The following is a 21,727-nucleotide window of genomic DNA, read 5'->3' as shown; positions in this document are numbered from 1 at the left end:
TGATCGCGTAACTAACATGTTAGTAAGGTTTTACAGGTTCATCGTTATAAATATGTTAAGCTTATTCGTAATAAAAAGTAAGTAAGTCTTAACTTAAACACTTAGAACATCACGATGATTTTAACACATACATAAATAATGATTATGAGGCATAATTACACAGAATTATATGAAAATCACAAAATAATATGACCAAGAGCATGTTAATAAAATACAATATCACATTATCAAGCTTAATTCCCATCGATCTGCATTCGAGGAGGCAATGGTTATAACATGCTGCAAATAATTATAGTTACACATCAAATTGAAAATACATACATCATTAATCTGTCTCGTCTCAGTTAATATCCAATGAGTGACTAAAATAATATTCAGGCGCGATTAAATCAATATCACGTAGAACCCACGTATTTATGATGAAAATTTTCTTTTGTCTTAACTGAATATGTCGAATATTTATGTCGAAGTTTTTTAAATTTATTTTATATATATTTTTATTAATTATAATTTTAATATATATTGAAAGAATATTATAATAAGATTTCTTTCGCTACGAATATTATGAAATGTGCGAAAGAGAAAGAAAAGCTGTTCAGAACTCTTTCTTACACTTTAGAAATTGTTTAATCAATCACTTTTATCATAGAAATTTAGGAAATAAGAAGTTTTGGACGCTAGCCAATCAGTCTCACCAAACTTCACTGCATGCGTTACCATCAAAATAAACATCTATGAATAAATTCTCACGGTTTACACATTCAGTTGGCTTTAGCCTCGTTCACCGAGCCGCCTTGTTTCACCTAATTTTCTGAACTCAGTAAAACTGGCTCATCAGTTTTGGATTTCTTACCACCCACCAACTGGTAAATATACGTGTGACAATTTTACCCTCATTGCTAACATTTAACTACATGAATATTTTACAAAAATTTTAACAGCTTCGATAAAACCTTCTTTTAAAATGCGTTTGTATCAATTCTGTAATTTAATTGATTTGAGTATTTAATATAAAAAGCGACATTAAGTATTGTTTTTATAATAATATACATATTTGTATTATAATTGAAAAACAACATTTCTTTAAAAACTACTTTATAAGGCTTATATTTAAAAAAACAAAACCACCGTATCAATAAATATAAATATGAAATTTAATAATAATTTCGCCCAATACAAGATGTGTATCTAAAGCCAGCATGCAATGGGAATGACATGAATATGGCCAGGCCTGAGTTGCAAACAACTGACAAAGTTACAACAGATAGATAAATTTGGTTGCTTACTCTTAAGGAATGCATAATGATCGTTATTATGGATGTATATTCGTACAATTTTCACGTCGTTTAGAAGGTCTTATTGTGTTTCAGGTGCGAAACATACCTCCGGTGGGGATGAAACGCCACCCATCCCGGAGGAGGAACTGGAACAGCAGAAAATTGAACATGAAAAACAAATGCAAAAGGTGCTTTTTTTCAGTTTAAACATAACGTATATTTATGGAGGTATTGAAAAATATTTTGACGTCATCGAACATAATAACAGGAATGCTTTGATTTGTTTTTTCTCTCTCTCGGCAAATCCACTTCATTTTTGCTGCAAAAAAATATTTAATAAAGTAAAGCCAACAGTTATTTTATTATTACAACTAAAAACGTGCTTTACTTACAAAACTAAATTATAGGAAAAAGAATGCCAAGCAAGAGAAGCAGAGGAAGTCAGGAAGTTGGATATAAAACTTCTTCATCAGCGGGCTATAGAAGCAGAAGAGGAACAAAAGCGTGAGGTAAAATAATGTCTTATAAATAAAAATGCGATATTCGATTTTTACAAAAGATTTATAGCTCGGATTCATATTTTCAGACAACTATTTCAAGCCTCACTAGGTTAGACTTGACCTGACCTAGATTTTTTAATATATTATTATTTAGATTTCAATACCTATTTTAAGTCGATTGCATTTTTTTAATGAGTCTGTGTTCCAGCAGATTGCTGAAGCAGTCGAAGAGTTGCGAGGAATAAGCACTTCATGGTCGCATCATAGATTATGTGACTTACAAAGGCAAGCCGCGAGATGGCGCCACAGTCGACCATCAATACCGGACACAAAACATTATAGAGTATGACGTTTTTTAGATGATATATGTATCTATGTAATGAAATGGCGTATAGCCAGCTCAAAAAAATAATTATATTGCTGCGTCTATTGTCGAATATGTTTGGCTTTCATTTAAGTTCAATTTTACTTATTATCTTAAAAAATACATTAATTATAATGTTTTATATAATCCTTAAGTGACCTTCTAAAAATTAAGCACATATTATATCAACATTCTTTAAAGTGTTTTTTTTTTTTAACTTTAAAACATGTGACGCACTTTGTCACCAAGCGCTTAGAAATATACACTTATGAAGACCAACAGCGGCAAGAGATTCATATGAAATTTATATATTTTCAAATGTGGTTCCGATTCATCTTGTGGTCTTATAATAATCTATGTAAACTACATTTATCATTACAGTCAACAAAAGTCTAATAATTTAATTACAAAACAAAAAAAAATTGCTCCACTCAGAATGCTATGAAGAAAGCCTGCAGCGCCCAGCTGACGAAACCTCAATCCAGCCAAAGTATAAGCGACAATGAAGGCATCTTCATAAACCTTTCACGGCTTGGATCTTGTAGAGGTAATCCCTATTTATATAATGCTAAGTATATATAAGTATTTTATATTAATTTGACTAAAAAAATCTAGCATTTATTATTAAAAGTGCTGTGCCGCTTTTGTCGTCGACTTTGTAATCAAAAGCGAGTTATTGGATATGCAAAAATCTTTGTAGTGAAATGATTAAAATTACATAAAAGTCAATAGGAAATGATTCAGTAAGTACCTGGCAGTACTTAATATTTATTACTAATTTGAAATGCTGTAACATAACACTTTTGAGGCTTAAAATAACGCAAAGGGAGTCGCGAGCACCAGCTATTATTTAATATAATAATAAAATTGTTGCATGCAGACAACTTGAAACCTCGAGTTATCTGCAAAATAAGCGAACAAGATTCTTACAAGAAAGCTTTGTTATACGCTTTGAAAATAGAATATATTTTACGTCGTCAAAGGGATAAATTCATGTTTAGGTATACTACTACTCATATATTTATCATATTGTATTCTATTGAAGTTCTGAGTTTACTGTAATAAATTTCAATAAAACCTGCATTGATAAAAGATGGCTGGCATTAGTCAAATGGCAATCTGAACTTATTTATTTATTTATTGAAAATAAAACATCTTTTGGTGCGTAACGGCTTAAAATTTTTTCTAAGTTAATTTTGATTATGTATACATTTTTAGTAGTGAAATAGTTTAATTTAAATGAAATAAAAAAGCAACAAACAAAGCATAAATAAGTTAAAACCTAATATATCAATAATCATGCTAATATTTTGTAAAACACCACAAAAATGTAAACGTGTGTTAATAATGAGCATGAGATTATTAATATAAATGAAAAGGGGCTATAAATCTAAATATATAATAGATAATGGCTCAATAAGGAAACTCTTCTGTTTTCCAAGCTTTTGGTAATTAAATCCAAAAGCTTGGAAAACAGAAGCCGAAAAGACACGAAAGTGAGCGAGTCAAAAAAAATATACTCAACAGACCGAAATAAGCAAATGCGGAGTTTGCTTGCGTGTACTTATACATATATACTTCCCTAAATTTATAAAACTGATTTATTGTTTAGATGAATCAATTGATAGCGACGGCTGCTGCGAAACACCATGCTGTATCAGTGGGGAGGAAGCAAGGAATTGGAGAGCGTCAGCTAACGATGTCAGTCCATCAGTCAGAGGCGAGCTTGTCAAAGCTCCGTCGTGTCCAGGGTAAGAATGGCTATAATATTATATTTTATATGAAGGTATATATTTATGATATATTACTTATTTAGTAATATAATATAATATTGGATATAATTTTTGTCCAAGATTACATGTGAATAGTAAAAAAAGTAACACAAAGTGAGTAATCAAAAATTTCTCTATCCGAGTCTGAAAGCAAATAAAAATTCAAAGAATATTAATTTGGCTAAAATCCAAACGGAATTGGTTATTAAAAAATCCACCTGAATTTTAAATCAAAGGTAAAATGGTAAACATGGTTACATAAAATATTTTCTTTCCTGTCTACACTACGTTGCCTTCGGCTCTAACATAATTAGGAAGGACGCTTTGCGCTGGAGAAAGCCATGTTTCTAGCTATTTATCCTAGTTTGATAGAAATCTAATAAATAGACGGTAGTTTGTTCGTCATAACATCCTGATCAGGGGTCGAGAATGTATTTACAAATATAAATACATGACGTACCACATTTCATGTACATTGTGTTATGCTCAAGGTTTAAACGTTTATTATTTTAATCAGAATAAAGCGCGTCCAAGGAAATCAACCACTGTTATTATAAAATTATGCTCTCGTATGGCTACTAATGAGCATTAGTGTGTTGAAGATATACTGGTTACCTAGCGTTACTAATGGACACAATATTCTAAATTGGTCTGTTTGATTGGGCCCCATTTAGCTCATCTGAACTTTTATAAACGCATTAAAAAAACCACGAATACGAGTATGTTTACATTCTCGCAATGATAATAGCTTTTTTTAAACTAAACGGTTTACCTGAATATACACGATATAATTTTGATTACCTAAATTATATTCGTGCAGAATTTTTATTATCTATGATTATTGTACATTATAATGCGTATATAAATAATATTGTACTTATAATCTCAGATATTACTTCAGATATTTTTATTATGTTCTCATTAAAAGTTAGATTGATAGACGTTGTAGCTATATTTATATAAATTATAGAATAATTCAAACCGGAGACTATCTATAGCATACAAGAAGAACATGTCCAACATGTACAGCCTGTAAATTTCCCACAGCAGCAGAGCACACTATAGCCTCCTCTCCCTTTGAGGAGAAAGTAAGGAGCATATTCCAGCACGCTGCTCCAATAAATTATAAACACAAATTAAGCACAAGAAAAAAAAGTAATGCTTGCCTGGGCTTGTCCTACACCCCTAATCATCGGTTAAGTCTAACCACTGGGTTCTAACCACTGGGCCATCTCGCCTCAGTATATATAGCATACGCTAATTAAATGATAAAGACTTTAAAAAAAAAACGTTGTATAGAAACAATTCAACCGGCGCAGGGTTCTTACAACAATTCTTATATTTTCTATATACTAAGTGATACCCGTGCGGAGACGGATCGGACGCCAAGGTCTTGAATAAAATTTTCGTTTCAAATATTATTTTACGAAATAATGAAATGTAATACATTTTATAGAACTACCTAAAATACTTATTATTATTGTGGTATTCGTTGTAATTAATTAACCAAAAAGATGTTTTTATTAATTATTGTGAATAATGTTCAATTTTAATTTAATTATGAAAACGTATCGACACGACGCTATATTTATAAATGAGAAATATTTTTTCAATCATCCAGGTATATATTACTTTATCATTAATTATGGTTAATAAATGGTATCAAATTAGGTAGTTAAAAGTACTGACTAAAAGTAAAGTTATCTAATAAATAATATGATCTTACTCACATTATGAGTATCTTATATATTTGTACTTATCTATCTTATCGATTAGAATCTATTTATCTTAAAGATTACCTTTATATTTGACAGTTCACCAGAAGGCTATGTATGGGTAGGACTTTGGCCGGATAGGTACCTGTATTAGGTATAATAAATAATTAAGTACGTATTCAGTGAATTAATAGTTGAACAAGATTAATGATACGATAGTTGTATTGTATTATTAGACATCTTAAGACATTTATAGTTCTGATAAGCATTAATTAATTACGATTCAACTTTTTTTTAATATTTTAATAATATAATTGAAGACCGTTTTTACATTATTTTCGATATTTCCGAATTACATATTGTTTAAAAATTATAATAGTATAACATAGAGGACGAAATAGAAAATGTGATTCCGTTGCAAATATACCTACATCAAATCTTCTAGGCAATTTACAGCCGTTCACTCCTACTAATCAATTATGTATATAACCTTCAATGTCAACCAGACCCAGTCATGTCTTCACTGATACTCATGACATACATACTTAGAAAGACCTACATTGAATTTAAAGGAAAATAGTCCGTAAATTATGGTAATAAAGACAATTATAAAGTACTTCGTTATATGATTTAAGTCATTTTGAAATTTTAATAATATTATCTTTTGATATCTTATATTCTTTATTCATACCTATATTTAAATAAGAGTTTAACTCGCTATTTTCTTTAAACATTAAGTAAAACAAAACTCTCCATGCGCGGTTAAAAATATAGCCATAAAGTGGACAAAAATCTGCATATTGCATAAATCAATCTATAAATTAAAAACAATAGTCATATCAGAATCCTATACTATGTATAATATATTGTGATAATTATTATAATTAGTCTAATCATACAATTACGTTATCATCTTGTAGTCATCTAATTAACAGATCGTCCATTATACACCTTAACGTAAATTATCACAACCCACTAATTATATCATGAACTATACCTAAGATGTTACGCCCTTTTTGTCTGGAACACAACACTACGAGTTTTGCTCTTTGGTGCTAAAATTACAGATAACAATAGGGGTTATGTCAACCCCAACGGACTTTGACAAAGGACTACACTACAAAGGTATAAGTAATTATCCATATTATCATATTACATTGCACATACTAATTCGTTTTAATATTTTGTCATGTTTATAAATAACTGTTTTTCTATTATCAATAAAAACAGTTATTTGACTTGAAGCTTCCGAAAATTCAATAAATAAAATATACCTAAATAAACAATTTAAAAAAAAGACTAAAATCTTAAATTTGAATGAATTAGGTAACCTTATTAATATATAATTCATTTAATAAAACAAAAGAAAAATGTTAGCGGAGCAAAGATTGTGTTGCTAGAAATTTATCATGTGTGCGTGAAAGCCTCGTAGACCATGCGTGTGAGTGTAGCAACAAGGGAAATGAAAAAAAGATATTTTATTACTAAATTTCGAAATTGGCAATGTAGTGTATATAATAGGTAAGTGTATCTTATATGTAAAATTTTTTTGAGTATTATTTACTTTTATTCGTTACGTAACATTGTTGTAAATCTGCAATAATAAACGTTCGAAATGTTTTATGCCTAAAATGTCACCATAAAAATGGCGGCACCCAAATAAGTTATAATTTTATAAATATTTGTATGAAGTTTATTTAAGTTTATTGGAATATATTTATTTTTAAGCTGTAGTATGTATGTAGTATGTAATTATTTGTAGTTTTTTCACCAAACGTTAGAACAGTAATATGTAGAGAAATTGAACAGAATGCCATCTTACTGAATGAATTTAACTAAAAACAGCCGGTGAATAGGTCTTGGACAGCATGTAGCAGATTTTCAAGCCAATCTTCACAAACGCTGCCAATACATTGTATAATTTACATACCTTAAATTCATATTTTCAAAAAACTTTAAATGGTATAAAAAGAGCATTTCCATTTTTCATAATCATTCAATTTTCGTCCGAAGTTATTTTATTCATTAGTTTCTGTATTTGTAAACAATCAAATAAAATTTAAATTAATCATTTTTGCGTCACTGCTTAGATAATATATGATTCAAGAGATTTCAATCCATAGATTTTACAAAATTATCCATGAGACCTTTTTTATGTGAAAGGTAACCTTTTTTTTGTGTGTCATAAGTCCTAGAGTAAGAACCTGCTGAAATAACAATTGCTAGTGTTCCTTTAACTAGTAGGAGTCTTAAGCATAGTACAGATTATGTACAGTGTACATGAAATGGTTCCACTGGAATTTTTAATAATGGTGGTAATTATATTAATGATGTATTTTGTCAACGCTACCAAAAACCGTCTGTGCTATTTTTAGCTTTCGGGTCATTGAAAATAATAGTTATCTAGATGCCTAAATTAACTACTTAAACGAAACTACGTAAATGAGACAAATATGTGTATAACATACTTGTAACAACAAAACTATACTTATGTGACGAGCATACACCAACACAAATAAAAATCATCGCAAAGTTCGTGTGATGAAAACAAGGTTGACCAAGTATAGTTAAAGTGACAGCACTTTTGTAGTATTAACAAAAAGACGCGCGGTTTCGCACCACGTCGATTTTGTATTCGCTTTTGTATCTTTATTATGTTCCGCACGCACCATCTGCCATTTGTTTTAAAATCTGAGTATATTAACATAAATTATTTTATGTTGAATACAAATTTAAATTGAAAATCAAGTATAACTTTTCTATTAAGCACTATCTTCAATTTTAAGAATACAGAACTTTGTATGTTCTCTAAAACGTAAGTGCGCAATAAGTGATGAGTATCAAAACACTGTGAAACAGAGACAAGCCGAGAAAATAACACTGCACATAAAAATGATAAGCATTTGATAAGCGCAAGAAACATATTTCAAATAAGAAAAAATAAACTTGAATAAATTTTATACGAACCGATTTATTCTACCCCTACACGTCTCTCGACACATTAAATTTCACAAATGACCTTTAATCGACTATGAAAACTTCGAAAACTTGCATTTAGTGAAAGAAACGACACAGCATTCAACAAGTTGTTCTTCTTAAGTCGCGCGGTCTTAATCGTGTTGTCATTTTAAGAAAAAAAAATCACAAACTTGTCAATAAGAAACTTTCTTTTCTAAATAATCCTAAAATGAAAAAAAAAGCACATTAAAACTTTGCGTTACTTTATACTGAATAAAGTACTACAATTAAAAATAAAAACAATGTGATCAAATGAATCCTTCGGGACCAACGCGTTCGCGATGTTGTACCGGGCGCAGCTGCATACAGACTGCATTTTACCTAGGTTACCAATTCTGATTGGCATCAAAATAAAGAGGAAGTATGTATATATATCAACGAAAAACAAATGTGTCGTTGCCCAAACTTATTGATATGTTCGAATCAATAAATTTTAAGCATACATGTCTTTTTTTTTTATTTAAAATTATTTTTTTTTTTTCTATTTTTAATATTCATGTCTAGGTCACGTAACAAAAAATTATTGTAAGATATAATTAATTTGTCATTAAACTTAAAAGTAACCTTAGAATTTTCGTTCCGGTGAGTTAATTATCTGTAATAAATTAAAGTTTTGGTACAAAGTTTTGGGAATAAATTATACACGTACTTCATGTAATGAACGTAACATCTGGGGCTAAATCTAGAAATAGGTCAGATCGGTAGAGCTTGAGGCGCATGCGCGGGCTGGCGTCGCGCGCATCCCTTTGTTCCAACCCTACACTGCGTTACGACACAGTAAGCGGATTTAGCAGTTGAAACCTCGACGGCAACGCTACCGATGTTGAGTAATTAAGCTTATCTGGCGATCCGGTGAGTGCTCCACTCACCGACACCAAATCGACAGATTTACATCTAATCTACCGCGATAGTTCAGTGCTTAGATGTTTTTTCGGTGTGGACCACCCAATATAGCGGACTAGATGTTAGCGTTTAGGGCATGCATGCTTATCTCTGTTTATGTCCTTCAGTGTTAAAACTTAACCCGCAATATCCTATCCTTCGACCGTGGGTGTGTACGTTTCATTACAGATAAGATGTTTGTAGGGAGTTAAGATGCTGTTGCTAAGCGTAGGAGCGGAATGAGGCGGCACGAGATGCAAGGCAGGGAGGGCAGCGGCAAAGACGGCATCATGTCGCGCAGCGAGTCAACGGTCAGCCGCTGCACGCCACATACGCCGCTGGGCCCACCCGACTCCGTCAGCGTCGACTCAAATCCCATGCCCACCATATACCGGTAACTGGAACCTTAGGAACGCCGCACCGTCCGGGGAGAAGACGTAACCTCAAATTGGGGCGTGCTGTGCGATCGATAAACATCATTTATTCATATGAAGACCTCACTGCAAATAATTGATTTAAATCGATCGTCCAGCGCGCCGCGAAGTCTCTGCGCAATTGCACGATATCCGGTATAACATCCCATACATGACCTTCACATTTAATAATTAAAATCATTAGACTGCAGTCCCGATGCGCCATCCCACTATGTCTTCTCCCAGCGGTGAGTAAAGCTGAGCACTCCGCTGCATCGCGCACAGCGACCGACGCATGCGAGTAGGCACCACGATGGCGACGTATCTTTAGCAAAATTGTTAAGTATTTTTAACAAGTAATGCCGCGGTCTGATCGCTGGCGAATGTCAAAATTGCTTAAAATTGACTGCACTTAGACAATGACCTGTAAAATGCTAAGCGACACAATATTTTTTTGACCACATTAAATTTAATGACCGTCAAAATTATTTTACATGAACGAGTGTTAAATATGTCAGATACGCGGACTTGATGCGATCCGACCATGGCGTTACATAAAAACAGCTTAAGATACCGCCGAACATTTAGTACGAAGCTTGGCTTACATCATGCTGTCTGCGGAAAGGAGCATATCCAAGGTATGGTACCTCAAAGATACACTAAGCTTTGTCACTCTGCCCCATAATTCTGATACCCTTTTCCTTGCTATTATTCACTATCTTCTATATTCACACTATCGCTTCATAGTCGTTTGAACTACATTCAATAATAGGTAATCAACTATAAACTGTAGATTTAAACTTAGATTTAAACTAGAAATTAGAAAACCGTAGTCGTCCGTAAGCTTAAATATTATATAGGTTAGACACAAAAGAGGCTTTATTCACTACAGATAAATGACTTCTTAAAATTCCATTCCTCGTGAACGTATCCTAATATTTATTATTACAAATGGAATATTTAAAGAATTATTTGTCTTAACTCGCAGTATCGATTTTGCAGTTATAAAAGTATATTGCTTATTATTTAACGTGGCCATCGCAATGACCGTAATTGACGACGTTATTCTTGCATGTGCTGATGACATAAATGTTGCAAATAGGGAAAGAAAAGTAAAATAAATACTGACTAACCCACACAAACAACTGTAATATAAAACACAAATTCAAATTAAAAATATCCGCGTCACGTTAGGTGTTTTTGCCAATATAGATATTATGTAGATTAGTGTTTGTTACTAAATAAATAAATAGCGCTGTAGACTTAAGTAGGTTATATATAATTAGAGGTTAGATGAACCATAGCTAGGTTAAAAAATAGTCTAAAATACTAAACATTTTTTTCTTGTATAAATAGCAAGGTAACTATGATTTTTTCGTAATGTTGAGCTAACCTCTTAAACATAAGAGATACATGAATATGATTATTTATCACTGTAAAAATTGACTTCCTTATTGATTCTAGTATTCCCTACTAGAATTAATATTCATTATTATGAAACAAAAACAAAAACAATTTTCAGTTTTACCTTCATAACATTTGTTAAACATTGTTAAAATAGTTATCTATTTTGTTATTATTCAACGAGTTATTTATTTGAATAAAATAAATATCTAATAAAATTAGTGCATAGTCATAAGGTCGTATATGTTAAATATTTTTGTTTTGATATTAATTTTATTTCTACGTTTTATAAAATTAAACATATATAAATACATTTAAAGCAACGTGCATATTTTGTCCAGATGTCGCGCTCCGATCGCTTCGCTTGATTGTATGGACGAATTCAGCGCCAATTCACAGCAAATGTTGGATCAAGGTAAGTGTTCTAAATGTTTTTTTTTTTTAATTATTAATAATACTAATACATTTTAGTTTATTTAACAATTGTATATTTTCATATTTAAAAAAGCAATTTTTTGGACTGACAGCTTTAATTCGGCCTATTAAATTAGGTTAATAGCATAATTATAAAAAAGTATACAATTCGAATTAAGAACTAATAATCAAATACAAAACGTTTTGGATAAAAAGCCGAAGAAGGTGACGAGAAGGAAGACGGCGCTATATTTACACTAGTTTTTCTTTTCCTTTCTCATATGATGGTTTTAGCTTAAGAATATTTTTGAAATCACCTAAGGTATCATAATAGGGTTAATGTCAACTTTATGTATGTATAAGTTTAGAGGTAACCAAATTGGAATAAAACTGAAATCAAACAAAAGGCCGTATAAATTTGTGTTTTGCATTTTGTACCTTTACACAAATCAAGCCCTACGTGGGCTTGGCAACCGTTGAGAGAACAAAGAACTGATGGTTCGAATTTTATCTGCAGCCGGCGAAATGAATTCGTCGAAGCATATGTCAGCCTACATGGGTAACCATGCAAGTATGCCCTCATCAGTGACGCCTGGTCTTCGTTACAAGAACTTGGGAAAGTCAGGCCTGAGGGTACCGAATATTGGTTTAGGACTGTGGACGATGTTGAGTGAAGATTGTGCAGAGGACATCATCATGACCGCTTTAGAAAATGGCATCAATTTGTTTGACCTTTCAGAGGCGCATTGTGGTAAGATACATTTGAAAAATCTGGTCGAGTAATTGACTCTAGCATTTGATTTGATTAAAATCATTGCTTGAATAATTACAGCCAGAGGTGAAGTTGAGCTGGGCAGAATACTGAAAAAGAGAAATGTAAGGCGAACGAGTGTTATTATAACTACAAAAATATATTGGAGTACGAAGTAAGTGAACCTTTGCCAAAACCATCAAATTAACCACATTTTAATATACTGTTATAATTTAACTTTTTGTGATCAACTAATTCTATTTCTGTAGGTAGTAAATTATATAGGGTCCATGTCTTCGTTGTTTAATAGTTTTTAATATAATACTTAATTTTGTAAATATCTTTTTCGCTTAACCGGATACTAATTATATTTATGTCGCACAGTAAAACTACTTACAGTAAACATAGTATGATTCATTTAAAAATAACTATGAATCGATACTAAATCTTTTGAAAAAAATATTAATTTTAATAAAACTAATTGTGAAGATCCAGCTACACGCACCGACTTACCTGCGCAGTACGGTTTGCGCAGTCAAGTTGTTGCAAAAAATCGGAACAACACTATAAGTAAGCATGTGCTATTTTCTTCAGTGTGGCATTAAAACCACGCAAACCACAAACTGTGCCATTCAAATATCAAGCAAAGCAATACTTTCACAAAACTGCACTTTAGGATTTAATCGGGCAACTTTTGTAACGTCCATAAACACGCGCTTAACTGAGCAAACTGGTTTGCATAGCAAGTAAGCTCGAAGTGAAACCGGAGTGTGTAGCTGGGCTTTAAGCTTTACTTAACAAGTGATAAATAAAAGGTTATCAAATGAAATCTTCTACGGAAACGAATGGATCAAATATAAAAATAACAAGTAAATATGACAATAATGAATTGTTATCTTATAGAAGAGACAATTTCTACTGTAACAGCTGTCCAGTAAATTATTTATACTCTCTTATGACACTTTGCTATTGCCAGCATTTCGATTTCTTGCTTTTAGCTTCTAGAATTGCTTTAACGACAACCGAATGCTTTTTAACCTATGCTTTTGGCTTTTCTAGATCCTAATATTATATCTCCATTTACTAGGTTTCCTCATGCTAACAGGTCAGATGAAAGGGGTTTATCTAGAAAACATATCATTGAAAGTGTAAGGGCGTCACTACAAAGACTTCAAGTCGATTACATAGATGTTGTACTTTTGCACAAAACTGATCCTGTTTGTCCCATGGAAGGTAGGTTCCTAGCTTGAATGTTTTCTGACATTTATTGGAGTTTATAGTGTTTATTTCAATTCTCATAATTGTTCCCTGGCAGAGTTGGTTCGCGCAATGAATTTTGTGATCAATCAAGGATGGGTTATGTATTGGGGAACAGCTCGTTGGTTGCCGTCTGAGGTAAGTAATTTTATTGATTTCAATTTCTTATGTGGGTTTTAATTATTTTGAATGCAATATTTATTTAAAAATATATATATTGTAGTTAAAATAATGATTATAATTTAAATTTAAAACCAAATGCGCATATATATATATATATATATATTTAGGTAGGCGGTATATATATATCTCATTATGAGTTACCGACTAACTTGTCACAAGATCTCTGAAGCTGTACGTCCAATTGACTTGAAATTTAGCATAGTTACTCAGGACGCTCACTAAGTGTGCGTCCTGAGTGCGCGACCGCTCGCAGTCAAGACAGGTTGAAACATTTCGAGTATTATTTACGTGCGCGTCGAATTCTGCGTGCACGGTGCGCTTTCAATCGGCACACTAAGAACGGAATTTTGAAAATTTCAACTTCAAGGGGATAAAGTTGGAGGGGCAACTAGTGTGTATTTTAGCCATTCGAAGTCAGGACGACCAACCAATATTTGTGTATGTCCTATTTTTATTTAACAATAGAAACTATTTCAATATGTTATGTGACGTTTAACTACTACTGAAACTAAAAAATGCCTCATTTACCTGCCCTTACATTATAAAACTTAATGAAATTACATGCGTATGATTTCCGTTTCACACCAGACCACTTGTGCACTATTGTCAGGACATTTCCGCCAGCCCATATCATTATGAATTTGAGAGAGCGAGATAATTTAAATAATATTAATAATCAGAATGATTCTATTTTAGAGAAATAAACATTATTTTTAATTAGTGTAAAGATAGTAATTGCTTGGTATCTTCGTAAATATAATTTCGATGTTACTTGTTGAACTTGTCGTCGTGTACGAAGTTATTTGTCTATTTCAGAATTTTTCAATAAAGATCAATTTTCTTATAATATACTTTTGTTTCTTATAATACTTTAATTAAAGGTAGGTACATATTAATTATTGGAGAATTGATGAATAATAATAATATATAGACTTAAATAAATAATAATAGGTTTAAATTTTTATTTACCGACCATCTAAGAAATTGGTCCTTAATTTGTCTTTGTAGTATTAATAGATTTTTATAGTGTGTTCGTCTTTACCTTTTTTATTGTTTACCTTTTTTATTGTTTGTGAATCGATTTTTATCAAGGTTATTTTTGGGTTCAGTATAATCTGAAGTTTGCCCTATTTCTTAAGTGTTTAATTGAAGCGTACATTCAAGCTATTGTTTACGTCAGTTTTCACTTTTTTTAACGAATACATATTTAAAATATTCATTGTATTTAATCTTTTATTCAGATAATGGACGCGTACACTAACTGCCGACAGTTCAACTGTATCACACCTATCGTTGAACAGACCGAGTATCATATGTTCTGCAGAGAAAAACCCGAGATATACATGCCTGAACTGTACCATAAGATAGGTGTTGGTGAGTATAAGAAAAACAATGATACTCATGTTATCCTAGAATCCCAGTCACACGCTTAACTCTCTGCCAAATCAACTCATTCATGCTATATATATTCGTAGTTTATTATATTTACGCTTTAACCATTAAATTTTTGATTTACGCAGGTCAATATATAATCATATTTATGTAAAAATATCATGTAGATTATCTATTTAATTTTATGTATTAAAATCACATAAAACACACACATAAAACATAGGTTTTAATTATTAATAATTAATATTTAAAAACTTTATAAAAACTAAATTTTGATTTAAGTCTCGTAAGTTTAAGTAGCAAACTAGTCAATAACGAGTTTGTTATATTACTATTTCGAGAATGCCTACATTTGGCAGGCGAAATAGGCGTGTGACCTATCATGGTTTGGTTCTACTTGTTCATAGGCATCATGTGTCTGATCCCAGGGATGATGGCATGGTCTGCAATAACAACTGGCAAAGGTCGCGAAGAAATAACCGGGCTTTTTGCGAAGTCCCGATTCAACAGGAAATACAGCACCTTCAGCTGGTGTGAAGAAGACTTAGCTGGTGCAGATGTAAGCGAGGTCAGTCCAGTGAGTTCAGTTCATTTTATTTTCGAAAACACCGATGTTCACCATTTTTAATGTGACATATTGCATCGTTTTATTTATATTTTAATAGAAGTGTTTTTCTCAGATGAGGATTTCCAATAGCAAGGAACAGGTGGCTGGAGAAGAACTACGCACTTATGGAGACAAACTGCGTGATCTGGCTAATCTTGCAGCTACAATGAGTACATACAAATTTCCTCATTTCTATATTTACGCAATTATGCCTTAAAATTATGTGTACAACAAACAGCCTAATATTATAAAAATTAAGAAGGCGTAGAAAAAAAAAACTCTATTTAAATGCTTAATATATATTATTTTCTGCTACCAGATTGCACTATGAGTCAACTGGCCGTCGCTTGGTGCCTCAAAAATGAGTCCATAAACTGCTTACTGCTGGGCGCCAACAGTGTTGAACAATTTAAAGAAAATATTCATGCTTTACAGGTATATGAAGTTTCTTATAAATAACATAAATTGACGGATGTTTACATAGCATTCTAGGTCGTAAAATATAGTTGAAATTAAAAATTCTGTCGTTTTTAACCGAAATTTCGCGCCTTGGTAAAAAAAATCGCGCCTTGGTAAAAAAAATCGCGCCTTGGTAAAAATTAGACCGACATTCATTGCTAACAAAAATATAAGTTACATTGGTTGACAACATTATGAATGTTTCATACTAAATATGTATCAAACGCATGTGTGTGTTTTTTTAGTAACTTAATATATACTGCATATTATATAACAATATTAGCTTTTGCTTACTAATTTTCACGGTCCCTAATTTCATATTTCTCAGTCCACGTTTCTTGAAAAGTGTTCGAAGTAATTGCTTCACTTATTAACATGTAGAAAATCAGACTAAAAATGTATCAATTTAACGGGAATTTGACTGTTACTTTAATTATATTAACGATAATCTTTTTTTAAAAATATGGCGTCAATTTTATAAAAACGTAAACTAAAATAGAAACAGTTTTTATCCAGTTTTTTAATGGCAGTACATAAATAGTAAATATTAAAAATTAAAATGTTTTTGAAACAGATCGTACCCCAGCTCACACCAGTGGTGATGATAGAGATCGAACGATTACTGTCTAACAAGCCACAAAGACCACCAATGGTCTCGACGCTCGCGATGCGCAATCAACAGAACAGTGCCACGGTTCGAGTAGATTTGACGTGAGGACAAAACATAATTTTTATACGAATAAATAAGACAATTAAGAGCCTTGATGGTCCGGTGGTTATAAAACGTAAATCTTTACAGATGATACTGAATTTAAAACCAAGAAAGCACCACTGATTTTCATGAGCTCGATTTGCGTCTATAATAGATCTCATGCTCAGCGATGAAGTAAAACATCTTGAGGAAATCTGCATACGATGAAGAAGAAACTAACTTAACTTTTAATATCTCTAAATAATTTACTGTCTCTTACATGTATTTATATTAGCATTTGTTTAAGCTCCGAGCATCATTCTACTTATTTAATATAAATGTTTTTGTAATGCTTTAACAGGTTTGTCAGTTTTTATGGATCTCCTTCTGTTCTCCTTGTTGACCTGTTGTGAATTATAACTTTAACACTATTACATAAAAATTGCCAGTGGAGCTTCTACATCTGGTGCGGGATCACCTAAACCAGATGCTGAGGGCGCTGAGGTCGAGATCACCACCCCCGCTAAAGAGTCGGGGCGTGGCTTTTGTGAGATTCAGTGACCGTGGTGGCGCGGAAGCACTGAGTCTGCTTCCAAATCTAGTAAATCAAAGGTATTCATAAAAATCACTTTTAATAATAGCTTTATCACTGGATATATTATAATAATGACATTATTTACAGGAATCAGTTAAGGACGGCAAGCCTAAATTCTTTTTGAACAATGCTGGAGAAGTGATTAGACGCGTCGGTGAGTTGACTATCAAACGGTTTCCTTTTATTTATCATATTTATCTAAAAAACTAACCAAATAAATTTGTATTTTCAGAACATAACGGCGTCTCAACTGATGTGGTAGTGTCTATTTCATCATTGAAAGGGAAACAACCAGCATCGGGGGGCAGCAAAGTCAAGAAATCCAAATCGGACAATTCGAAGCCCCGTTCAGCATCTTTGCAACGGTCGTCTTCAGGACAACTCTCGGTTTCTAGGGACCGACGTAGGTCACGATTTGACTTGCCTTCACCAGCTGACGTGTAAAATTGAGACACACATAATGTCATTTTGTAACGATAATGGTTCTTTTTATAAAAAAATATGACAACGGCTGAAGTAATATGTGGAGCTAGTTAAGAATAATATCAGTGAACAGTTTCTTGTTCACTTTGATGTGGGATAATGCCCTTGTATCGTATATTTGTACTTATAATGAAGATGGCAAAATCGTATTTGAATTTCTCGACGCCGATAAATTTTGGCTGTAAACGGGACTGTGATGAAAAGCTGGATTTACTCTAATATTTTAAAATGAATGTCGATACGATGTAACTGATGCTGGTACCGGGTAGTCTTCATAACGTAGTATTTTTGTGCAGAGCACATTGAGACTACCCTTAAGTTAGTTTCAAATTACGTAGGAACATTATTAAAAGTAGATTTCTTTGATGTTAGTTAACGATTGATGTTCTAATGATTCTTAAAATCAATATATATGCTTTTTTATGTATTTAACGCGTTATAAACAATTTCATAAATTTTCATAATAAGATAATCGTTCATGTACTACTTACTCCATCGTTTAGTTGTACTGTTGGTCTTTTCAACGCATAATTTACTTAAAACACATGTACCGAAGCACTAAATGTTTTGTGTAGATTTGGTTTAGGGAATGATAACCTTAAATTTTAATACGATTTTTGAATTATGTACCGAATGTACGAGATATGACTTAGATATTATGTAGTTCGTGGTAAATCTGTAGTTACAATCGTTACAGTGCGTTTAGGGTGTCTTTTAATTTAGACGAAGGAAGTGGAGCTTACTGCCGCGTTCACGATACAGTTTGCACATGCTATTATTATTACAAAATGAATAGGTGCCATCACAGAGTTTTTTTAGCCTAAATAATTCTTAAGTTCTATTTTTGTAAGCTTAATTGTAAAGTTTTAAGTAAGAGCTACTATAATTTTATAATTTACAATCATTAATTTCACTTATTTAATAATTGTATAAATAATTGATTTTAAAATGATTAAAGTTCGTGTTCTATAAAAAAAAGCACAAGTAGCAGCGATATTCGTCGCTAAACTATCAATATATATTTATTATAAGTATAGTGGTCGATAGTATATTTATGCAGTTCATTAAGGGTATAATTAAAAAAAATAAGCAACGGTTCCACCGTAAAATTACGCTGAATGTTATATGAAATATTGTACGAACCTAGCTACGAAGACATAAATAATTTAAAATAATGTATGAAATGCACAGCATCCTAATCAAAAAGCGAGTCATCGCCAATCTATTAAAATTATTTGCCTAATAATTTAATTGTAAACATTAATATTTGTTTGGTTTTTTTTTTTGTTTTAAGCCAGAACAAACAAGCGTGGATGCGGCATAATGTTGAGAGATGTGTCAATCTTTTATAATAAAGAAAATAGATCTAATTGATTCCTTTGAATACTAATAAGGGAGCTAGTTTTATAAGTAAAATTCATGAAGTACCGCTTTCCACAGCTTGCATTAACATAGTAAGGTCTGGCTTAAAAAGTATTGTTTCTTGAAACTTGATATTGAAATATTATTAATGTTATTGTAATAAGTGTTTTAAATAATCAATTCTAGTCGTTAAGTATATATTAGTTATATATAAACAAAAAAAACATTCGTAATTTTACAAAAAAAAAATCGCACATAAGAAATGTTTTAATCATTTTTAATCTATTTGCTTTCGGACGGTTAAATTGTTAAATATTTATTTTATTCATTTGATTAACTAAAATTATAATTAAAATATAATTATACTATATATATATATACTGTTTCGAAGATAGGCCTCTGGGGATATCATAGATTTACGGTTAATTTATTTGATAATGGAAACATTTTCGAGCTTGTTTTTACTAAGCGTACCCGAATGATCTTTTATTATTATTCCTCATTATTTATTATAAAATATGTATAATTATATAATAAACTAAGTGTCTATTTAAATTAGAAATAACACGGTAGTGTAATGAATTTTAATCCATTATAAATTTTCGTCTTTTTTATAAATGTACTTTAAATGTAAGATTTTATTTCATCATCAGTCGAATTGAATTCGTTTTATTCGAACGATTTTATAATTGTGTCAAAGTAATCGGAACTATGAGATCAATAGAGGGGGATTACTAATTTTCTCAATTATGAAACCGTTTCGTACACGGTTCAATTTCAACGACTTTTAACTTAATATGTGTGTTTATAGACTTAACAATTATCAGTGTCTATTAGACGTATTATAACTAATATATACTTTGTCCCTCTTGCAAACATATGTCTTAGAACTACGGCAAAATATATTTTAATTAAAATGCGTTATTTGATAATAAGCTAACACTCTTACTAATAAACGTTGTATCGCGACTGTACAGTTGCATAATTCTTTGCCCTCTGCTCTCAAACATCAATCTACTGACGGTTGAAAGTTATAAATCGCTGCGTAATTCACTCGGTATACGATGTTTATTGGTGAGGTCGTTAGAAAACTGCTGTTATACTATATTATATCAGCATTTCTAGATTAAATCATTTACAATATATGTTTACATCATGATTATCATTAGTATGTAGTTTATAATCATTATCATAACTATCATATCATTAGATATAATTTAAAACTTTGCAAATTTGTCACGCGTAACTTCTTCTACACGTTCGCCTAAATATTGACATATTTATCTAGATATGTGTGATATGTCAGTATTTACGCCGATGTGTTACACTAACATTAAAAGCACGACAAAAATTTATTGTCTTTTATTTCTACCTAAAAGTAAGTGATAAGGTATTATAGTGGTCTGGTACTTGAGCAAGATCTTACAATCCGATGGGATATTATTGCGACGTGACCAGAGAGAGTTGAGGCAGAGTTTAACGCCGCCAACTTCTAAACTTCTGGCTCCTACTGAGAACAGAACTTAATATAATTTTATTTATCGCAGGAGATCTGGATTATCAGCCTTGTAAGCTAGACATACATAAAAAAATCAGTCAAATCATAAAAACATTAAATAAAAAAATTTAAAGCTGTCTCTAATATTGTCTATGTTCATTTCATTTAGTCAATCTATTAAAGAATTTGCCCGCCCCCTGCCTTCTCGCATCCTTATATTGCTTTATCACATAATATATCAACTTAATTGACGTGATAAGAACTTTTTTTTTTTTTAAATATTCATAGCGATACAGCGATTATTATTTACTGTACTTATATAAAGTTTTGCTCATTCAGACGGCTAGCAGAGAACAAGATCACTTAAGTACATACGTAAGTACATTATTCTACAATAGAATACATTTAATAGGTCTAACTTTCACTGAATACCATAAAATATTTTGTATGTACAAATGGATGAATTTCTCCAAGGTCTTAACTTCGTAGTCAACAATCACCGGCAGAAAGATTAAAGTACGTGTCACGAGTGCAAGACGCAACAGACCGGTAAATAGTCAATTAGTGAACCTCATCCCTCTAATGGTCCCGTCCGAGATCCTTCGGAGGATAAATATAGCAATAGAACTGATTCCAGTACCTCTCGGGTACTATTGACCGAGAAAAATTTATTAAATTGTCGCGTGGCGC

At 31.7% G+C, this 21,727-nt stretch overlaps 1 protein-coding gene across 9 annotated transcripts; it reads left to right on the top strand.

Moving 5' to 3' along the window:
* The first annotated feature begins 790 nt into the window (after positions 1 to 790).
* On the top strand, positions 791 to 19,719 carry LOC125076027 (voltage-gated potassium channel subunit beta-2). 9 transcript variants are annotated; one of them, XM_047687957.1, is made up of 19 exons: positions 791 to 866; positions 1,371 to 1,465; positions 1,685 to 1,786; positions 1,989 to 2,120; positions 2,577 to 2,688; positions 3,754 to 3,892; positions 11,687 to 11,760; positions 12,277 to 12,510; positions 12,592 to 12,685; positions 13,616 to 13,743; positions 13,826 to 13,905; positions 15,192 to 15,324; positions 15,771 to 15,919; positions 16,023 to 16,119; positions 16,269 to 16,384; positions 16,983 to 17,119; positions 17,549 to 17,711; positions 17,782 to 17,848; positions 17,927 to 19,719. In XM_047687957.1, exons 2-17 carry the CDS (start codon positions 1,457 to 1,459, stop codon positions 17,658 to 17,660), a joined length of 1,848 nt encoding a protein of 615 aa, XP_047543913.1. In that variant the 5' UTR covers positions 791 to 866; positions 1,371 to 1,456; the 3' UTR covers positions 17,661 to 17,711; positions 17,782 to 17,848; positions 17,927 to 19,719. The 9 variants fall into 9 exon arrangements, with proteins under 9 accessions (XP_047543913.1, XP_047543912.1, XP_047543910.1 ...); XM_047687956.1 differs by having other exon boundaries at positions 15,750 to 15,919; XM_047687954.1 differs by having other exon boundaries at positions 13,598 to 13,743; positions 15,750 to 15,919.
* The last annotated feature ends 2,008 nt before the right edge of the window (positions 19,720 to 21,727 follow it).

This window comes from Vanessa atalanta, chromosome Z (assembly GCF_905147765.1).
Source record: "Vanessa atalanta chromosome Z, ilVanAtal1.2, whole genome shotgun sequence".
Taxonomy (NCBI): Eukaryota; Metazoa; Arthropoda; class Insecta; order Lepidoptera; family Nymphalidae; genus Vanessa; species Vanessa atalanta.
This window is presented reverse-complemented; position numbering and strand designations above follow the sequence as displayed.

Bases quoted from the DNA above. Each gene is read 5' to 3' on its own strand.
- LOC125076027 (XM_047687954.1), top strand. The intron at 13,744-13,825 runs GTAGGTTCCTAG...GTTCCCTGGCAG, and splicing joins TCCTGTTTGTCCCATGGAAG to AGTTGGTTCGCGCAATGAAT. The intron at 16,385-16,982 runs GTATATGAAGTT...TTTTTGAAACAG, and splicing joins AAAATATTCATGCTTTACAG to ATCGTACCCCAGCTCACACC.